Below are 21,734 nucleotides of genomic sequence, written 5' to 3'. Positions count from 1 at the left end.
TGAGAGGCCAGGGTCCATTGAGGAATCCTCAGGTGGAGACGGGCGAAGGGTATGACGTGGACGGTAGAGGCCATGTGGCACAGAAGGGTCATCATCTGCCGAGCTGATACCAAGGTCAGCAGCGAAATCCTTCGGCTCAGACTTACTAACGCCTCTTGACGTGGAAGGGGGAGGAAGGAGCGGAGGCGAACCGTATCCAGCACGGCCCCGATGAACTGTAAGGACTGAGAGGGGCGCAGCTGGTATTTTGGGAAGTTTACCTTGAAACCCAGACCCTGAAGGTAAATAATAGTCTGTCGGGTCGCTGAGATAACCCCCTCCCTGGACGGGGCTTTGATCAGCCAGTCGTCCAGTTAGGGGAATACCTGGAAACCCTGAGAGCGTAAGGCAGCTGCAACCACCACGAGGCACTTCGTGAAGACCCGAGGTGATGATGCCAGGCCAAAGGGGAGGACTTGATATTGTAGGTGCAGGTCCCCCACCTGAAAGCGCAGGAACTTGCGGTGAGCGGGGTGCACTGGAACATGTGTGTAGGCTTCCTTCAGATCGAGGGAGCAGAGCCAATCGCCCTCGTTGATCAGAGGGTAGAGAATCGGTAGGGAAAGCATCCAGAATTTTTCCCGCACCAGAAATTTGTTGAGTCGTCTCAAGTCTAGAATTGGGCGCAGGTCTCCCGTCTTCTTCGGTACCAGGAAGTAATGGGAGTAGAACCCTTTCTCCCGTTGGTCGGGGGGAACCACCTCCACTGCGCGTAGGCGAAGCAGGTCTCGAGCTTCTGAGAGAAGGAGGGGTAACTGAGTTCGGTTGGGAGGGCACACCCTTGGAGGGCTGTCTGGAGGAATTTCCCGAAAGTTGAGAGAGTATCCTGATGAGATCACGACAAGGACCCATGCGTCCGACGTGACTTGTTCCCAGCGAGGGTAAAAGGCTCTGAGGCGACCCCCGATGGGAAGGAGGCCCGGGACTGTGGCGGAGGGGGCCAGCCCCCATCCGCGTATCCCGTCAAAAGGACGGGGATGGTTTGGCAGTCGCAGGCGGCAGGGATTTGGGCGGAGCCCGATGGTGAGCTTGCGGACATTGTGGTGGAGGCCGCAAGACAGCAGGGGTAGATTTTTGAGGGTAGCGGCGTGGAGGGGCCCTGAACGGCCTGGACGCTGGCGGTTTAGGCTTTTGCCGGACGAGAGAGGCAAATGAGCGTTCGTGTTCCGAAAGGCGTTTTGTAGCTGCCTCGATAGTGCATCAAAAAGTTCTTTGCCCACACAGGGGAGGTTAGCCAACTGGTCCTGTAAGTTGGGGTCCATGTCGACGAGGCGCAGCCAAGCTAAGCGGCGCATGGCGATAGCGAAGGCTGCCACTCTGGAGGAAAGTTCGAAGCCATCATAGGCCGCGTGGAACAAATGGAGGTGTAGGTTGGAGAAAACATCCAGGAGCAGGCCAAAGGCTCCTTGGCGGGAGGCCGGCAGATCAGTCGCAAAGGCTCCCATCAGCCCAATGAGGTGTTTCAGGTAGGACGTGAAGGTGAAAGTGTAACTTTGCACCCTAGAGGCCATCATAGAGTTTTGATACAGTCTCCTGCCGAATTTGTCAAGGGTCCGACCCTCTCGACCTGGGGGGACCGCCGCTGAGACCCGGGAGGGGTGAGTCTTTTTCAAGGAAGATTCTACCAACAGCGACTGGTGGGAGAGCTGCGGTTGCTCAAACCCCGGGTAGGGTACTGTACGGTACTTGGACTCCATTTTGGAGGGGGACAGCCGTTACCATATAGGGGGTCTCCAAATTCCTGAAGAAAGCCTGTTGGAGTACCGGATTGGGCGGTAAGCGAAGGGACTCTCTGGGCGGTGACGGCATATCCAGCTCTGCCAGGTACTCTTTAGAGTATCTTGAGTCGGACTGGAGGTCTAAGTCCAAAGCGTAGCCCATGTCCTGGACAAAGCGGGTGAAGGAGGGGCGGGACGTTCCCGGAGCCCCGTGTGAGGACGGTGAACGAGACCTCCGTTGGGCGGAGAAGGACGGGGAGGCTTCCCTCGAGTATCAAGGTTCATGCTCCGACCTGCGCTACGAGACTGGGGAGACACTGTGGAAGTGTTCCGGGGTTGAGGACCTACGTCGTCTCGAGGAGCCCCTCGGAGAAGATGCCGGGGTACGAGATACCGATCGATGTCGAATCGGTGACCTCAACCCTGACTCCCTCGGCGAAAGCCTGGAACCTCGGTTCGGGGCCCCAGCCCGAGGAGGAGTTAGGAAGATGTGAGGGTTGGAGACTTGGGCCGCGTGGGAGCCCTGCTCCGCCCCCGAAACCCTACAGTTTCGCCTGACCTCCTCGGGAGCAGCTCCCCTGCCTTCGGGTGCTGCTCCTCACTCTCAGCCCAGCAACTTCGGGCAGCGTGGGAGCCCTGCTCCGCCCCCGAATCTCCTGCGAGTTTCATTGTTTTTTCTCTTCAGGAGCAGCCCTCTGCCATCGGGTGCTGCTCCTCACATTCAACCCGAGACTCGGGCCGCGTGGGAGCCCTGCTCCGCCCCCGAATCTCCTGCTGACCTCACCGGATTTCTTCAGGAGCAGCCCTCTGCCATCGGGTGCTGCTCCTCACTTCAACCCGAGACTCGGGCCGCGTGGGAGCCCTGCTCCGCCCCCGAATCTCCTGCTGACCTCACCGGATTTCTTCAGGAGCAGCCCCCTGCCATCGGGTGCTGCTCCTCACTTCCCAGCCAGGCAACTTCGGGCAGCTGCCCATACCCAACTTTCTAACTGGCAACGTGTACATTTAACCTGACCCCCCTGGTCGGCAAATCCCCCCCCCCAAAAAAAAAAAAAAATAACAAAAAAAAAAAAAAAAATAAAAAAAATATATATACAAAATATAAAATATATACAAAAAAAAAAAAAAAAAAAAAACAATTTATAACCGACCCCTGGATATACTCCTTGTCTTATCTTTAACTGCACTGCCTGTTTCTTTCAACTCTCTCTTCCCCTCCCCCTCCTCCTGGCAAATTCTCTGTCTAACCCCTTCATATTGGCCCACCTGACTCCAACCATGAAGCCTTCACTCTGGCCCCTTATCCTCCTTCTCCTCTCCCTCACAAACACTTCCTACTCTCAAAAACCTCTCCCCCCAAACTCTCCCGATACCACTTTCATCAACAACACCTGTCCTGGCCTCAGAATCCCCACGCTAATACCCACCAGACCCCATCACTTCAAAAAACACCGAGGAGTTAACCTCACCTCCTTGAAACCTGTTCCCCCAGCAAACCTACCCAACCTTACCTCAGACTCTCTCACCCCAGTCCCTACCCTCTATTGTAACGCCAGATCCGTCAGAAATAAGACCCAAATAATAAGAGATTTACTCGAGGATCGTGATCCGGGTTTTCTGTGCATCTCTGAATCATGGATCGAAAAAGACGACTTACTCACTCAAAATGAACTCTGTCCCCCAGGCTACCATGGTCTTTTCTCCCCTAGAATAAACCGGAAAGGAGGAGGTCTTGCCCTTCTCTACAAATCATTCTTTAATATTGAGCTTCTTGAAAAGGGCAGCCATCCCTCCTTAGAATTCATGTTAGCTTCAATAAATGACGAACTTCATCCCCACCCATTAGGCATCCTGTTACTTTACCGCCCTCCTACCCCCTGGAACAAATCCTCCGAAATTGTTCTTGAGACCATAACAAGGGCCTATCTAAAATTCCAAAGACTACTGATCATTGGCGACATAAACCTTCACCTAGAGGACAACACCAACAAGGACACAACTGATTTCAAAGACTTCCTCATTTCTTTAGGCTTCACCGCCCCACCACCCACCCCTACCCACGAAAAGGGGCACTCCATCGACATCATCAGCTTTCTTGACCTGACTGAGCACAAAACCTCCACTGTTGAGACCCGTTGGGAATCTGTTCCCTGGTCTGATCACCTCCTAGGCTATTTTTGCCTCCCTGTCTTCATGTCAGTCCTTGGTACCCCTACCCGAGCCTCAAACTCCATCACCTACCGCAAAAAAATCACTAGTGAACTATTCTGGTCCCAGTTCCTCAACAAATTCCCTCCTCTTCCCACTCTCATGGACCCAGACGCATTCTGGCACAACTGGGTGACTCTTTCGGAAACCACGTACCGTGCTCTTGCCCCTCTAGCCACTAAATCCATCTCCTACTCTCACAAGGCCCCCTGGTATCTCCCATACCACAGGGAATTAAAACAGAAATGCCGAGCCCTAGAGCGAAGATGGAAAAAATCGAAATCCCCTTCAGATAGGCAATCCTGGAGAGAAAACATCAAATCCTACAACTCCATACTAAAAAAAGCTAGGAAGATCTTCTATGGAGATAAAATCTCCAGATCAAAAAACCAAAATAGTACACTCTTCCACATCTGGCGAAACCTAACTTCTAAAAACGACTCCTCCCCCTCCCCCACCCTCCCATCTCCAAATGACTTAGCCAATTTTTTCAACGAGAAGATCACTACCATAAAGAGTTCGTTCCCCCCAGCTATCTCTTACAACTCTCTTCCTCTGAAAGACTCCGACCCTATCCCTGCTGACAGATCATGGACTACTTTCGAACCTGTATCCGAGCCCCAGATCTCTAAACTCTGCCTGAAACTTAAATCCTGCAAGTGCATCCTAGATCCTTTCCCATCCTACCTCTACGAAAACATCCCAGCGCAGGCCATCTTTTCCCTTACAAACCTTATAAACAAAGCTTTACTATCAGGCCTGTTCTCCTCAGAAATGGGCCACATTGCCTTGTCCCCTCTTCTGAATAAAGCCGATCTTGACCCTTCCTTACCATCGAACTACCGCCCCATAGCCAACATCCCTCTTTTAACAAAACTTCTGGAGACCATAGTCGCTACCCAGTTCTCCTCTTACCTAGAGAGATTCTCCATCCTCCAACACTACCAATTCGGATTTAGGCCCAACTTCAGCACCGAGTCCCTCCTAGTTTCCCTAATCTCAAAGGTGCAACAACTACACGCCCGAAACAAATTTGCTGTTCTCCTACAGTTCGATCTCTCCGCAGCTTTCGACGTCGTGCACCACGACATACTAATCTACCAACTTTCGGAGATAGGAATAGACTCCTTTGTCCTAAAGTGGTTCTCAAACTTCCTTCGCGCACGTTCCTACATTGTCAACGCAAACGGCTCCAAATCCACTTCGTGGACACCATCCTGCGGGGTCCCACAGGGCTCTCCCCTATCCCCTATCCTCTTCAACATGTATATGACCTCCCTGAAGCTTCTCAAACTATCCCCCCTTGAAACAATTTACACATATGCAGACGATATCCTTATCCTCCTCGAAACAGACCAGAACCTTACAAACCTCCAAGAGAACATCACCTCATGCATAATGAGACTTCAAGCCTGGTCCCTCTCTGTTCAGATGAAATTAAATGAATCAAAGACAAAACTACTCTGGCTCGGCCCAAAGTTAGCACACCTGCCCACCCTCTTCACTCTACCCACAGGTCCCGCTCTTCGCCTTGAGTTCTCAAGCAAGGTCCTCGGCATCATTATCGATTCCTCCCTCTCCCTAAACGATCACCTGAACTCCTTGGCAAAATCATGTTTTTTCAGCCTCCACATGCTGAGGAAAGTTAGATCCTATTTCCACCAAAAACACTTTACCGTCCTGGTACAATCCATCATCTTATCCAAACTCGATTACTGTAATGCCATTTACCTGTGCCTAACAAAAAAAAGTCTTCACAGACTCCAGCTCATCCAGAATACTGCGGCCAAATTGATTTTTGCTAAACGCAAATTTGATCACGTCTCCCCCTTACTTACCAATCTTCACTGGCTCCCTGTACTTTCCAGAATTCACTTCAAATGCTCCTGTCTAGCTTTCAAGATAATTCATGGCATCCTTCCGCCACTAATCCCCCTATCCTTCCTCGCCCAAACGCCTGCTACAACCAGATCCGCCCACAGACATAAACTATCCTTCCCCTCTCTACGTGGCATCCCCCACGCAGGCAAACTGGGAAGATCCCTCCTCTCCAAAATCACGGGCCTTTGGAACGATCTCACTATCCCGCTGCGGAACCTGGGCTCCCTCCAACTGTTCCGGAAACAACTGAAAACCTGGCTTTTCTCTAATATATAACATCTCCTTCTTACTTCCCCTCTTTTCATATGCCCTTGTAAACTCTCTCTCCCCTCTCTTCTTGTATTTTTAAGCTTTGTAAACCGTGTCGAGCTCCGCTTCCGTGGAGATGATGCGGTATATAAACTTAAGGCTTAGTTTAGTTTAGTTTAGTGATAACTCAGCCACCTTCAGCGGTCCTGCACGAGGCGTCGGTGAACGGCCTCGTAGTGTGGGAGAACTCCGGGCCTTCTTAGAGGTACGGTGGTTCGAGGTTTTAGAGTGACACTTTGCCCCGCGGCAGTCCGTGGAGGGAGAGCGTCTCGAGCGCCTCGGCGAGGAATCCGAGGAGGATGGGATGCGGCGAGGCTGGCGCACTTTGCCCCGAGGGGGCTCAACGCGAGGCTCAGGCTGGTCCGGCGCACGCGGGGTCGGGGCCGGTTGCAGATGGGCCAGCGCAGAGGACAGCTCCGACGAGATCATCGCCTGGAGCATGTCCTGGAAAACGGGCACGGACAGCATCGAGGGCATGTCCGATGCCTCGGTGCACTCCACCGGGGGCGACCTCGTATCAGAGTATTCCCGTGAGGTGGAGGCACGAGTTGGAGGACTTCGCCGGGGCTGAAAGCATGGGACTTCCATCATGTGTCGCCGGTGTCCCCATGGCTGGTTTCTTCGCCGGTGCAGAACCTGAAGAAGGAAGAGGAGACTTACCCGGAGCCGAGGCTTTCTGCGTACCCGAGGACTTCAGGGTCGAGTCTCGAGGCGGGGCCGAGGCCGAGGCTGACCTCGAGGCCGAGGTAGGGGGTTGGTCGGCAGTGAAGAGGTCCGCCATGCGGGCTTTCCTTCGACGGAGAGCCCGGTTCTGAAAAGTAGCGCACTGGGGGCAAGAATCGGTTGTATGGACGGCCCCCAGGCAGAGGATGCACCGGCGATGCGGGTCTGTGATGGAAAGAAGCCGCTCGCACCGGGTGCACTTTTTAAAGCCGGTCAGAGGCCGGGACATAGAAAACGAAACTGGCCGCGGCCCAAGTAGCCACGCGGCCGGGGCGACCCGGAAGCCTCCGGGTCGGTCAAAACGAAGCAGGAACAATAATTAAAACAAGAAAAAATGCGCACAGCGACTTAATCGATAAAACAAGAAAAAATCGCGGTGCTAGAAGGCAGTTGGGGCAGAGCTTGAAAAAACACGACTTCTAGGCTCAGCGGAAAAATTTGAACTGGAGACCACGAGGAGGGGATGCGCCCTCTAGTGGAGCAGGAAGGCACGCATGCGTGGAGCAGCAGAGCAAACTTAAATCTTCAATCAAGTTTGCTTGAAAAAGCTGTCCGCATCGGGGCTCCGTAGATGACGTCACCCACATGTGAGAATATCATGCCTGCTTGTCCTGGGATAAAGTCCAATACAAAACTGCCCATCCTTTATGCAGGCAAACTTAACCACTGAAACAGAGAAAAATAACCCCCTCTCCCCCTTTTACAAAACTGTGAAAGTGGTTTTTAGTGCAGGCCGGCACGCTGAATGCTCTGTGCTGCTTCTGACACTCATAGGGAGAGCCCAAAACATGGACATCTAGTTAGGACATGTAGCTGGGGGGGTGATTAGTGGGGTGACAAGGGCAGCCCATATAACCCCCACATTGAAAGGTTTGAACTGGCTGCCGATTGAGCAAATAATTCAAGTGTTGTCACTGGTACATCAAATAGTATATCAAACTGTACCATTTTGTTTTCAATCTCTCTGGGAGATTTATAAACCTCCAAGGGCATTGCGTTCTGAGGGGAAAATGAAACTGGTAGCAGCTGATAATGTAAGATATGTGGCAAGTCAACTTCAAATATTTTCCATTGCTGGAATATCATATTGGACAAGCTTACTGGGTAACTAAGATTATATGCAGATCGCTACAGCTTTAAAAAGATGTTGAAAACCAAGCTGTTTGTAGACGCATACACTTCCCCCTCCCCATTTGCGGTTTCGGCAATCGCAATTTCACATATTTGCGATTTTTGGGGGAGGGGGAAAAAAGAAAAAAAACATAGTTTAGACTTCTCCCGGCGTCCCGGCCTTATCTGGTGGTCTAGCGGGCTTTCGGGGCAGGAGCGATCTTCCTACGCTCCTGCCCCGTGTAGATCGCCAATAGGAAATGGCCGTGGGGAGTTCCCATCGTAGTATTGAACTGGCATCCCCCGCCCGCCCGCAAAGAAGCCTTATCCCATCTGGTACTGGCATGCAGCCCACAGGACGTGCCGGTGCCGGTGAATGAAGATCCTGCCTCTTGCCAGGGCCTTGAGCATCTGCACATGCTCAAGGCCTTCTGGCTTTCGCTCTCTCTGAGATTTTCCATTGATGTATGAGGTAGTTATATGCAGAACGTTATTGCATATTAAACCCTCCATGGACCGCTATAAATGCTGGCTTTTCCTTATTATGACCGGGATAGCCATGCAAATGATTACTCGCAATTAGAAGAATTGGGATCACCTTAGTTTTCCTTTTTGGTGGGCGAGCTTATGTTTAACTTATAAATATGAGAAAATGAATGCTGACATGTTGGGGCATAATAAGATATTCAAATTAGTTTGGGGTCCATTGACATCTTTTGTAGATTTGCTATAGTTGTCCTTTATCTTTATTTTCTGTTGTTTTTCACCCACACAAGCCTGGGGGAGTGGGAGCGGGAGGGGGGTATATCTTTTGTTTTGGTATTATTTCTGATGGTAATGATGGATGGGGGAAGGAATTTTTATCTTTTGTATAGATACTGATTGATTATAAGTGCTTGGTTGATTATCATTATTTGTATATAAATTGTATTGCACTTTTTTGTTGGCATTAAAAACTAAATAAAGTTAAAAAAAATATGAACATATGTGTAAATCCCCATTCTGCAAATCACCTCTGGGGATTCAGGCGGTGGCATTTACATCCATTCTTGTGCTGGGTTAATTTATGCAGTGATACTTTTACACCTCAGAGAAGAAGTTTGGCCTAGATTCACGAAGCCTACCTTTGCCGGGCGATCCGTGGCCGATCGTTTACGAGGCTTCTCGGACGATCGATTCAGCAAGCCTCCTCATGCAAATTAATGCACTTGGAGGCATGCCCACACAGTCACTGGACGGATCGCTGCAGAGTGAACGGGACGCATGCGCGGACCATCTTATTTTCCTGTAGATGGTCCACACATGCGTTGGCTCTCAACACAAGCGTGGGAGGGGGGATCGAGGAGGCTATGAGCTATCTTTATAATTATCATGGTGAAAATATTTGCAGATGAGCACACAATACAAGGCTGCCTGTACTTGTAACGGGGAATGCCGACATGCCTGCCCCAACACATGCCGATCTTCCGATCACCTCTGACCCTGCAAATGACGTGGAGATCAGCCGGGGCTGGTGGCGAGAAGTGCAGCCCCACTTTTAACCCGTGGGTTAAAAACATGGGCTCCCAGCGGGGCATGGCAGAAGAAAGCAGGGCGGCATAGGGCAGAGAGGCAAGGGGAGAAAAGAGCAGGGCAGCATGGTGGAAGAGAGGAGAGCAGCCGAGAGCTGGGTGCTTTTTGGATAGTTTCACAGCTGCAGGGTTGGGATTTCAGGCAAAGAGCAGGACAGTCGGAAAGGCGGTGTGCGACTGGTCCCCAGCAGTCGCTTCTTTTGATCAGCCAGCCCAATCTGTGTTCCTGAAGTTTTATTTTGTGAATCGCTTCCTTCCTATATTTGCATGCAATTCCTCCTCATTTGCATGCGCAGATCGGATTGGGCAGGAATCAGATTTGGAGTAAGGTTAGTGAATTGGAGCGGGGTCGCAAAGTGATCGCAAAACGATCGGCTTGCTTTGTGAATCTAGCCCTTTGTAAACTCTCAAGGATAATCTATATTTTAGCACATTTATATTCACAGCATGATTAGATCCTAACTAGAGGGCACTCAAAAAAATTGAAGGGAGATAGGTTCAGAACAAATGCTAGGAAGTTCTTCTTCACCCAGAGGGTGGTGGACACCTGGAATGCGCTTCCAGAGGGGGTGGTTGAGCAGAGTATGATTTTGGGTTTCAAAAAGGGTTTGGACGAGAATCCAGGGGTACAATTAGAGGATTACTATACAAGACAAAATGCTCTTGAGTAATAGATCACTACAGGTCATTGACTTGGGGGGCCGCCGCGGGAGCGGACTGCTGGGCATGATGGACCTATGGTCTGACTCGGCAGAGGCAATGCTTATGTGCTTAAACCATGATGAGACGATAAATCCATTGAATAAATGCCTCAAACCAAAAGGGTAGGCTCTGTATTCAGTAGCAGCCAGATAAAATTGCCCTTGATGTTTTGAGATATATTTGTTGGCTTATGTTTTTGTAGCAGAAACTACTAAGACATTAGACTACTGCTCATAAAAAATTTAAAAAGAAACTTTTAAAAACATAAATTAATCTCCAATTATATCTGGCATATAAGACAACTTACCTGTTTCTGAATAGGTTATCCTGTAGTATCTGACACTAACTGCTGGGGCATCCCAGGAAATTGTCAGACTAGTAGGGGTGGAGGAGATAATTTCTAAGTCAGTAGGAGTGTCTGAAACTGGAAGAGAAAATTGAGAATGCCTATAAATACAAACATTTGCCATTTAGAAATACAAATAATCAGATGTCCTAGATACAACACAAAGCCATCATGGAGGATAGTGTGCCATGATATTATAAAACTCACGAACAGGGAAAAAAAACCCCAAAAGACCATGGTTTGATGATTTTGTACTCTGTTGTATGTGCCATCGACCATTTTTAATAAAAATATTTACAAAAAAAAAAAGACCACGGTGTGGCTATGGCTTATATTGAAAACAGAGGGGTCAATAGTCAGAGCAATTTAATCAGGCCACAAAAACTCCTGCCTGATTAAATCCTGTTCAGCAGGCCAGCCACTGAAATTCATTGGTATTTAACTAGGTAGTGCTGTTGAATATCGTCTCTTAGGGCCTGATTTTATAAGTGGTGCCTAGATTGAGGATGCCTAGCCAAGTTCCGCACGGATCTCAAAATTAATGAGCTTAACTGAGGTGGTAAGTGAACGCAGAGTGGCGCCTAATGATGTGACGCCTAGTGGTGCATAGCCATGCCTACCCGCAAAGTAGGCATGGTTAGGGGCGGAGAAAAGGCGTGGTATGACTTAAGTATCGCTAGGTATCTAAACTAATTAAACTAAATCTTGGACTTGTATACCGAGTCATCCTTGAGAAACAAGGCTCAACTCTGTTAACAATAGTTGCAGTTAATAGAACTTATCTGCTAGAAAACGCTGACAGAGTAGATTTCAGAGTTTTTTGAAGGGTATAGACAAGATCTTATTTGAGAAGGTAGGTTGTTCCAAATTACTGTTAGTAAATAGGGGAAGGAATGAACAATTTTACTGATAGATCTGGCACTTTTTACAGTGGGGAAAGAAAGCTTAAATATATGGCTAGTTCTGCAACTTGAAGATCTCAAAGAACTCTAGTCCAATCCCTCATACTGAGTCTACTTGACTACTGCAACATCGCCTATTTAGCAATTTTCCAAAAGAACATGCAGCGTTTACAATTGATGCAAAATGCAGCGGTCAAACTGATCTTTGGGCTGAGGAAGTTTGACCACATGACACCCTATTACCGGCAGCTGCATTGGCTGCCAATAGAGGCGCGCGTAAAGTTTAAATTTGCCTGCTTCTGCTTCAAAGCACTACACGGACTTGCCCCTAAATATATAACTGACCTTTTCGTCTTCTTAGCTAACAGACACAAAAGAAGCTCACATTCCAACTTTGTTTCCCCCCCAGTGAGAGGTTGTAAACTGAAAAAACACCATGAACATCTTCTCTCGCACCAAGCAGCATCATGGGGTAAAGACCTAGAACAATTGCTTTCGCCCACTACTTATGAGGAATTTAGGAAACGTCTGAAAACACACCTGTTCCTAAAGTATCTAGACAACTGATCCTCTCTTCTCTCTCCCCTCTATAGCGATTAACTTGTTCTATTGATCACTCTCTCCTCAAAAATGGATTTCCTGTCCTATTAACCCTCTTTCTTCCTCCCCTCTTAAAGTCAATCAATTTGTACCTTTGCTTAATCTTTGTAAACCGCATAGAACTTCACGGTATTGCGGTATATAAGCTGTTATTATTATTATTATTAAAGCTAAAGGGACCAACGAATCAAAGATACCATGTAAGATTTTAAAGCCTGGCTTAATATATCGGCCTCTAATATTAGGCTGCCTAGTAATGCCTAAGCCGAGTTAGGTGCCTCTAGGCACGATTCTATAAAAGGTGCCTTGCAGTTGATTGACAACTTTACTGATTGGCTCCTAGGAGTTAGGCGCCATTAGGTGCTGTTTATAGAATCTGCCTCTAACTGTCTATGTCATAACTGGACAGTGGAGGGGGTGATCTAACGGTAGAGTAAGGGAGGAACTAGGATCAAAGGAGCTGGCTTTTCAAAATTATTGGGGAATGGAATGGTAAAATGATTGGGGGTGCTAAATCCAACAGACTTTACCTGTCTCTGGACACAATCAAAGAATTTGTTCAATATTGGGAGTGCTCATGTCCCACAGCACTCACAGAGCTGGCTCCTATGACCGGGACTTATGTGGGCACAGGCCATATTCAGTGCTGGTGCCCACATAGCTAAGCAGACTGATAATACTATGCGAAAAACTGTCCTGTCTTTAGCCACATAGCTGTGTGGATGCCAGTACTAACTATCAGGGCACACCTGCATAACTTTTGGGTTGTGGACACTGTGCTGACAAGTCCATCCTGCTACCTTCAATCTCCCTAATCTTCCAAATTCTTGTCTCCCATACCCCCAGTTCCAATCCCCCCCTATACCTCCATTCTGATACACCCCTTTGAAAATCATTACAGTAAAACCTTGGATTGCAAGTAACTTGATTTGCAAGTGTTTTGCAAGACAAGCAAAACATTTTATTAAATTTTAACTTGATATACAAACAAGGTCTTGCAATACAAGTACATACAGTATACACACATTATATCATCACAACTGAGCCGATGGTTCTTCTCTCTCTGACACTGCGGGAGTGTAGTGACTGTTCTATATGAGCAACGTCTTGCAATACAAGTACATATTGTATTTTTTATTAAAGTTTTTGGGTTGTGGAATGAATCGTCTGAGTTTCCATTATTTCTTGTGGGGATATTCGCTTTGATATATGAATGTTTTGGATTACATGCATGTTTTCAGAATGAATTTCCCAATTTTCCTTCCACACACTTGATCCCACCCCTGCCCCAATTATCCTCAAAGCCAGCAGAGACAACAACAATGATCCTCAAAGTCAACAGAGAACCCCATGCTCCCCCTTCCACCTGCTCCTCCAAAACTCCTGGGACATACTCAGGGGCCATGATATAGTAGGATGGAACAGGAGTGATTACCCTCTGCTCTTGCTTTGTCTTGCTCCTCATGCAAAATGGTGCACCCTGTCCCCTAGTGGTAGTCTCACAGTACTACCATTAGGGGGTCGAGCCTTCCATATAAGAGCAAATTGCTGAAGACAAATTAGCAGTTATGATTATTGAAAAATCTCAAGAGATACCATTCCATGAGAAATAAAATCTTGCCTACTGGTTGAAGTGAGCATTTACTAGAAACACATTTTACCTGTAGCTTGCTGGCCAACCAAAGGCAAGCTTTCTTCATTGCCATTGACAGCATAAATGCTAACCACGTACTCAGACCCTGGAGACAATCCAGTCAGGGTGATGGAGTTACGAGAGGGTGCCACACGCTCTTCCCTGGCTCTGGTATCGCCACTCTCCAGCTGGTAACGAATTTTGTAGGCAGTGAAGGAGGAACGTGGAGCTATCCAATAGACCGTGAATGAGTTGGGGGTTGTATCAGAAAAGTCAATGCCAGTCGGAGAATCAAGACCTGGTTGGGAAAATAATTTTACAGGCTTACTCTCTGCCTTCTTCCTTATCAAAGTGCAAAATTAAATGAATTAGTTCTTTATATAAATTAAACATAGCCCTTTGTTCCTCTGCTCTCTTGCCTCCAACTGTACATTTTAAAGCATTGCCTTGGTATTAAAGTGAGAAAATTCTTATTACACAAGCCAACCGCAAAGAAAAATATGTTTTTGATTGCTCTTCATCCTGCATTCCATTCTTTCTGAAGACATACACATTTATTGGATATAAAGTAAGTCCAGAATGATGCTCATTGAGAACATGGAAAATTCCTAAATGTTGGCTCCTTGCAGAGGCCCCTAAATGTAACCAAACCACAGGAGTCTGAATGTACGCATTTCTCTCTAATATGACTGCGTGTTTAGTTCTTTCATTCAGAAGCCCCTTGGATTGACAGTCCTTTAGACTTCAAATGCTTATTCAAGTCAGAGTCCTAGTCCAGAATTACTAAAAAAGGAAAATATTTACAAGACTGACAGAAGGTTTGTATTTCAAACATACAAAGTGAATGAGACCATTTAATATTGAAAATGCATACCAAAATAACCAATTGCAATGTTAACCTAAGTTACTTTCCTATGCCTTACAACAAACTAGAGGCCCACATGGGAGAGGAGGACATTTTATAATGACTATATAGAAAGTCCAGTTTTATAAAGACAAACAAATATAGCATCAACATGTCTTCTTATCCCTAGTCACATGATTGTTACTTGATAATCAAAATATATAATACTAGTTTTTAGCCCATTACATTAACGGGTGCTAGACAGGCATTTCTTTCTTTCTTTCTCTCTGCCCCCTGTCTGCCTTCCCTTCTCCCTTACTTTTACCTCCCCCATGTCCAGCAGCACCCCTTCCCTGCTCCCCCTGTCCAGCAGGGACAGGGGTTGCTGGGGAAACTGCCGCACACGTCGCAAACCGCCGAAGGCTCCTACTGCGCATGCGGCGACATGGAGCCACGGACCAGGGATCATGGCCGCACAAAGTTTCAACTGCGCATGCGCGCTAAGGGTTTTATTATAGCGGATTACATCAGCATCAAAAATGATATCAATTGAATATCTGTGTGATCTAATATGATGTAATTTGATTAACAAGTAATAGTCATGTGGTCAGGGATAAGAGGACCCACTGATGACATGTTTGTTTTAGCAGTTGAGCTTCTTCAGTGAAGGCTGAAGAAACCTAGAGGAGAGACTGAAAGGAAAAATTGTGAATTATTTGATGCTGATTCCCTGAAATAGAGCTAGTGTTCAAAACAAGGTACTATGTCTGAAGTTGCTATATTTCACTTTTGAAGTTGGATCTGAAGACAAGGTCCCACTCGGACTCTTCACATTTGAAGATAATTTACTTTAAAAAAAAAATTGTTAGAAGCTGCTGTATTTACTTTAAAAGTTGTTGAAAAAAAAATATAGGCGGTCCTTTTACTAAAGCCACAACAAAAGTGGACTTGATGCGCTGCTTACGTGTGTCTTTCCTGTCACGCTAAGGCCACGTGTGCTAATTTAGCCATTGGTGCATGGCCATTAAAAAAAGTGAGCCCCTACCGACATTTATTTTGTAAGTGGTAAGGGCCCATACACTAACCCAAAGCTAATCATTTAGTGCGTGACAATGCCTCACACACAAACTGATTAGCACTGAAACGTCCACTCTCCAACCCCATACATGCCCCCTTCAAGAAAAACAGGAAATATTTTTTAGCATGCAGTATATGCACACAAAAAGGCAAATTTACAGTCAGACGCCAGCATGTATCCCACTGTAAGCCTTTCTAATGTGTGGTAAGCACACACTAGTGCTTAGGCTTTTTACAAATAGGACCCCATAGAGAGCTGGACTGATGGTGAAAAAATGAAAAACTGAGAAATGAACTGAAACTTAAGGAAAGCTATCTATCTACAGTATATCTATATACTGTATGTTCTTTCTCTGTTCTGATGGTTCAAAATATAGACATTATATATATATATATATCTTGGAATTGGGGAAATGCAAATTATTTCATTGTTTTTTTATTATTTTATAAAGGCAACATACTATAAAGCACACAGACCCGATCCTACCAAGAGAGTGAACTCTTCCCCCCATGCAATCCGCTAAGAAGATCGACTGTCGGCTCCGGGCGGCTTTCCCGCAGAGGAGAGAATCCTGCATTCACCGTGGGCCTCATCTGGGGCAGCCTCCTTGGAGCGGCTGGGGCACGGGCAGTGTGTCTGGGAGGGAATGCATGGATGGGAGAACATCGCAGGGGAGGAGACATAGGCATCCTGGGACTGTCTGCCAAGTCTCTTCCCTGAAGAAGCCCTTTCTGGAAACGTCAATCGCTCCTCCTAAACTTACTTGCTCCACTTCATCACTGACGCTGAAACCGTGGATTGAAGACAAAGTTTTATTTTATTTTTCTTTCCAGCTTATGATTTATCTTTAATCTTATCTATTGTTTTGCCTTTTGTCTTTGTTTTGTTCTATTTCTATCATTTAAATTTCTCCAGAATTCTACTGTTCAACGGCTCCCCCTTCTGCTTCTATTCCTTTCTCTCCTCTCTTCTACCTTCCAAAGTATTTAGATCAATGCTGTCTTGTTAAAATGTTTATTTTATTTTTATTTTTCCTCTAACTCTACTTTTCACTTCTCTATTACCCTCCAGGTACTTTAGTTAGATTGTGAGCCTTCGGGACAGTAAGGGAATTTTTCAAGTACCTTTCTTATTTCTAATCTTAATGTATATTTTCTGTAAACCGCTTAGAACCTAACGGATGTAGCGGTATATAAGAAATAAATTACATTACATTACATTACATTACTATAGGTGCCTATGACTCAAGGAACCAGCCCTAGTATCACGCAAATTCACTTGCACAAATTTATGCCTCCTCTGAAAATGATGTCAATTTATGCATGTATTTTCTGTGTGTACTCGCTTATTTTATTAAAGGCATGCAAATACTGCAACTCTGCCTTTGTTTTCCCAAACTATGGGCTCCTTTTATCAAGCTGCGCTAGCGGGGTTAACGCGCGTGACTTTTCATCACGCGTTAACCCCCGCACTGGCTAAAAACTACCGCCTGCTCAAGAGGAGGCGGTAGCGGCTAGCGCAGCCGGCTTGATAAAAGGAGCCCTATGCTTCCCCCCCCCCCACCAAAACAAAAAAATGCCTAAGCATAGCCTGTGTATAGTACACACCATCTTTAGATATACAGTAATTGCTTAATTTTATGAGTTCTTTTCCAGGTGGAAAACATGATTCACATGGGGAAAATACTTTTATAAAGTTACCCTAAAAATGGTGGAAAATCCCTTTAGTCCAACAATTCTCAACCAAATCATTCGGACACACCTAGCCAGTCATTTCAGGTTATCCACAATGAAGAATGTGGAGGAAACATTGGCTGGCAGGAAATCTCCAGTTTTGTTAGACTCCCTTTGTATTTATCGACCAACACAGAACTTACGTTCCTTGAACAGTAATGCCCTAGTGGTCCCATCTGTTTGTGAAATTCACTGCGAGGAATATAGGAAATCTATATTCTACGTGCACGGACCACAATTATGGGACCAATTACCTGAGCAACTGCGAGGGCTTGGTGATGTTGACTGTTTCAAGATTCTGTTGAAAACGTTTTTGTTTAAGGAGGTATATCAATGCTGATTTTTTAAAGTGTTTTGAAGTTTATCAAGTAATTGCTGTTTTAACGTATTTGTTATAAATTATGTATGCTTGCTGGAATCCACCCAGAAATTTTGATAGGAGTTGAATATAAATATTTTAAATAAATAAATACGGTAGATTTGTGCATATCCCCTGAAAAGCAGACTGGCTGGTGAATCCTGAGGAATGAGTTGACGCCCACTGTTTTTGTACAGCTGATCCTATGTGCAATGAGCTTTAGTGATAAGAACACTGGGAGAAGTCAATTCTTGTCCTAATTCTGTCAACAGTTTTTATTTTTTTCACTACCCTGGGTCAAACTTCAGCCTGCTGTAGTTGGGTAACAATGAATGTTCAATAACCTTTCTGTCTAGAGGCTGCAGTGTATTCTATAAGCATTGCAATTAGCTTCCAAGTCATGAAGGCAGCTGTATGCATGCCTCTTACTAGCTAAAAAAGTAAAAAATTTGGAAGGATCCTCTCTAGCAGGAAGGTTTTCTATTAAAGTAAAACACTGCAACTTAATTAGATTAGATTCTTGTTTCTTCCAAACAATTTCCATAAGCTTCCATAAAAACCATTATAGCTAAGAAGGAACAAAGGAAGCGAGTCAAATATGTTATAATCTGGGATCCAATCGATGGCTTACTAATGCATTATTTGAGAGCCGTTCTCATTTCCCTTACCTGTCTTCTGTACTCCTCTCAGAGGTGTACTCTTATGTTCTTCATATACACTGTAGACACTGATCAAATATTCGGTACCTGGCAGGAGATCTAAGAGAAAAAAACCAGTCAAGGGACTGCATCAAGATGACACAAAACCAAACACTGATAACCAGGACAAGGTGTCAAAGGGTTCTTCAGCTAAGAACAACTGTGCAGGAACAGAATGTACAGTATTTGGTAATGCTACCTATTGCAATACAGATTCGCAGGGGAAAACAGTGTGTGAAGCTCTGTTCAAGTTTAACCGTGCCGAGCTCTACGATTGTGGAGAAGATGCGGTATACAAACCCAAGGTTTAGTTTAGTTTAGACTGTTCATGGAGGTCAAATTCACTTTCATAGAGTACAGGAGTTTCATATAATAGCCAAAATAGGAGGATCTGCCATACTTGAGAAAAATTAGCAAAATCCTGCAGAACGGGAACAATGTTACAGTAGGAGGATTACTTTTGGAATGAGGGGCTCATACTGCCCACTGTCTTCAGTTCTGATATTTTGGTTGCAATAAATTGTCAGAACACTGAATTTTCAGGGAAAAATAAATACAAGGTATGAATCTAGTGCATTTACTGCAAAACAGTTATATAAGAGTATTAAAAAAGAACATGTTGGAACAGAGTAAGATATTATTTCATCACAATAAAGCACTGATAAATATAAATCCCAGAAGGCCATTGTGTTTGCTGACAGTGAGGGGGTAATTTTGTAACAGAATGCCTATGAGTAGTCTAAAAATTCACCTATTTTAATTCATTTATAAAGGCAAATAGGCACCAAGGAGATAACTGGTGCCTTCAGGTAGATATGCCGACACCGTGTTGAGTGCCAATTATATAGCAAGGTTACCGGGATGCCATTAGAGAATACAAGCATAAACCCAAAATGGCGTGTTAAAATTTAGAGAATTGACCATTTATGCAAGGTCAAAGGCTAGCATAAATGGTAAAGCCAAGTGGGGTGCAGTGATGGACAAGTATTGAAGACCAGAGGAAAACCACGGATGCAATCTTAGCTATATTGGAATCTCTACTACTACTTCAACATGGGATCTCTTCGGGAGATTAGAAGACAGTGGATGCTGTGGATGGGCAGACTGGATGGGCCATTTGTTTCTATGTTTCTACTATTAATTATTTCTAGAACACTACCAGATGTAGGCAACGCTGTACAGTCACGAAGGAGAAAGTCCCTGCTCATATGAGCTCACGATGTAATCAATCAAGACAGAAACAGGATGCTAGGGAAGGGGTTACAGTTAGCGGGGAATGATTAAACTACTGGCTAGGGTGATGAGCAGAGGAAGAGGGTTATGTTTTGAAGGAAATCTCCACAGGGCAAAAAAACAAAGAGATCCAACATGAGACCGTGTTTCAGCTACTGAAGCTTGCGTCAGGGATCTTATAATCTGATCGATAATGCAATCTTCTGCAGACACGTGGGAGATCAAAAAATCTTAATCTCCCATGTTTCTGCAGAGGAGTATATTATAAATCAAATCTGAAGACCCTCTGGCAGAGGCTTCAGGGGCCGAAACATGATCCTGTGACAGGTCTCTTTCTGTTTGCACTGTGGAGATTTCAATAAAGCTGAGTTGAGAATGCATCCATGGTTTTCCTTTGGTATTCAAAATAAGTCCATCACAACACCCTTTTGACTGTTGGCTTGGTTCACTCCATGGTGGTTTCCAACTAGTGTTTTTGTTAAGCATAAAAGGTAACACTTAAATGTGCCATGCAAAGCACATAGGGATAAATTCTATGAATGAAACAATGTGTGCTGAGGGTGCATTCTACCATATAATGGCAATTCTGAATAGAACTGCTATTATAGAATGCTAGTGTTAAGTTCACAGTTTCACACCTTATCTTAGAGGCGAGCACTTACGCCATGACAAAAGATGATACAGGTGCTCACGCCTAGCTTATGGCATTTAGGCGTGCAATCCCTAGTATTCTAGATATGCCCCTGACCTGCCCATGCTCCTCCCTTAGCCACGCCCCCTAGAAGATGTGTACAACAGAAAATGAGGGTGTAGCTTCTAGAATACTGACTAAAGGTCTGTCATGTCCGTAATTGCCAAGTAACACTAATTTAAGCCAATAATTGGCTGTTAACTCTAATTTACAGCCAGTTATTAAGTACAACAATTTATTATTTCTATAAGGTTAGCAGGAAATCTCCAGGTGCATGTAGCGCTGTACATTGTACAAGCAAGAGACGGTCTCTTCTCAGAAGAGCTTATAATCTAATTAGGACAGACACATAGAAGGGGCTAAATGGTGGTAAGGGACTATTGAGGGAATGACAGAAATGGAGAGAAAAAAACCTCATACCAACAGTGCCAGCATTTTTCTGTAAGCACGGTGCAGTTTCTCTAAAGAGACTCTGACAGAGCATGGGGGTTTTATACAGAAAGTATCTCTCTCAGATTCTTCCCCTGGCTGGGAATATGTATCACCCTATTGGATAAACCAAATGCCTATCTAACTCCCTTTCCTAGTCCACACCTCCATTCTTCCCTGGGGGGCCCTGGAAAGGCATAGCGTCTAGAACTTTCTTCTTCTTGAAGTTTCAATTCTTCACACGGGTACAGCAGTGCCTCAGCGCATTAGCCTGGCATCAAGTTATCAGTTCTTCCTGGATGAAGTGTCTCGCTTACTTGCATTTTCCTTTCAGCACTGTTCATTGTCTCTCCAGCACTGGTTAGTGTCCTTGGGAGATTTCACAGCAATAAATCTACACACTCACATGCCACACATTAGCATCTCAACAGAAACCAGTTTATACAAGTCCGTGACTTTAGGAGCTTCAGCAAAATGTAGGAATAGGTCTCACAACCTGTAAAAGTCTCCCGGCTCCTGTCATCTATCTCAATGTAGTGCCCAAAATAATCGTCATTGAAAAAAAAACGCCGAATGGTAGTCTAAAAACTGCACTTAAAGTTAGGCATGGATTATACAATAGCACTTATACTCAGTTACACCTAACCTTAGTTACACCTAACCATTTGCACCGACAGAAACGTTCAGGCTCCCTTTTTGGCACTGCATGAAAATTTTAAGCACAAATCCCAATCAAGGTGTGTGTGTGTGTGTGTGTGTAGGGGGCGTGCAGCATGGGCAACAGCAGAAATGGGGGGAGGGTGGTAATAGCTACAGTGGCAGTAGGGGCAGAGACTGAGAGGAAACGCTTGACCCCCTGATCTACCCTCAGGCCCACTCAAATCTACTTCTCGCTGCGCCCCTAGCGCAAAGTACTGTAAAAGCACTA

General features: G+C 45.6%; 1 protein-coding gene across 9 annotated transcripts in view; it reads right to left on the bottom strand.

Moving 5' to 3' along the window:
- Positions 1–21,734, bottom strand: part of FN1 (fibronectin 1) — a 361,029-nt gene that overhangs the window by 88,345 nt on the left and 250,950 nt on the right. For all 9 annotated transcript variants that reach the window (XM_033945944.1, XM_033945938.1, XM_033945939.1 and 6 more), the window contains 3 exons: positions 18,424–18,513; positions 13,771–14,040; positions 10,569–10,685 (listed from right to left, as the gene is read on the bottom strand). In XM_033945944.1, coding sequence (XP_033801835.1) covers positions 10,569–10,685; positions 13,771–14,040; positions 18,424–18,513 — 477 coding nt within the window. The remainder of the gene's footprint in view (positions 1–10,568; positions 10,686–13,770; positions 14,041–18,423; positions 18,514–21,734) is intronic.

Source organism: Geotrypetes seraphini, chromosome 5, assembly GCF_902459505.1.
Source record: "Geotrypetes seraphini chromosome 5, aGeoSer1.1, whole genome shotgun sequence".
In the NCBI taxonomy this organism is placed as follows: domain Eukaryota; kingdom Metazoa; phylum Chordata; class Amphibia; order Gymnophiona; family Dermophiidae; genus Geotrypetes; species Geotrypetes seraphini.
Note: the sequence above shows the minus strand (reverse complement) of the source record. Positions and strands in the feature narration are given on the sequence as shown.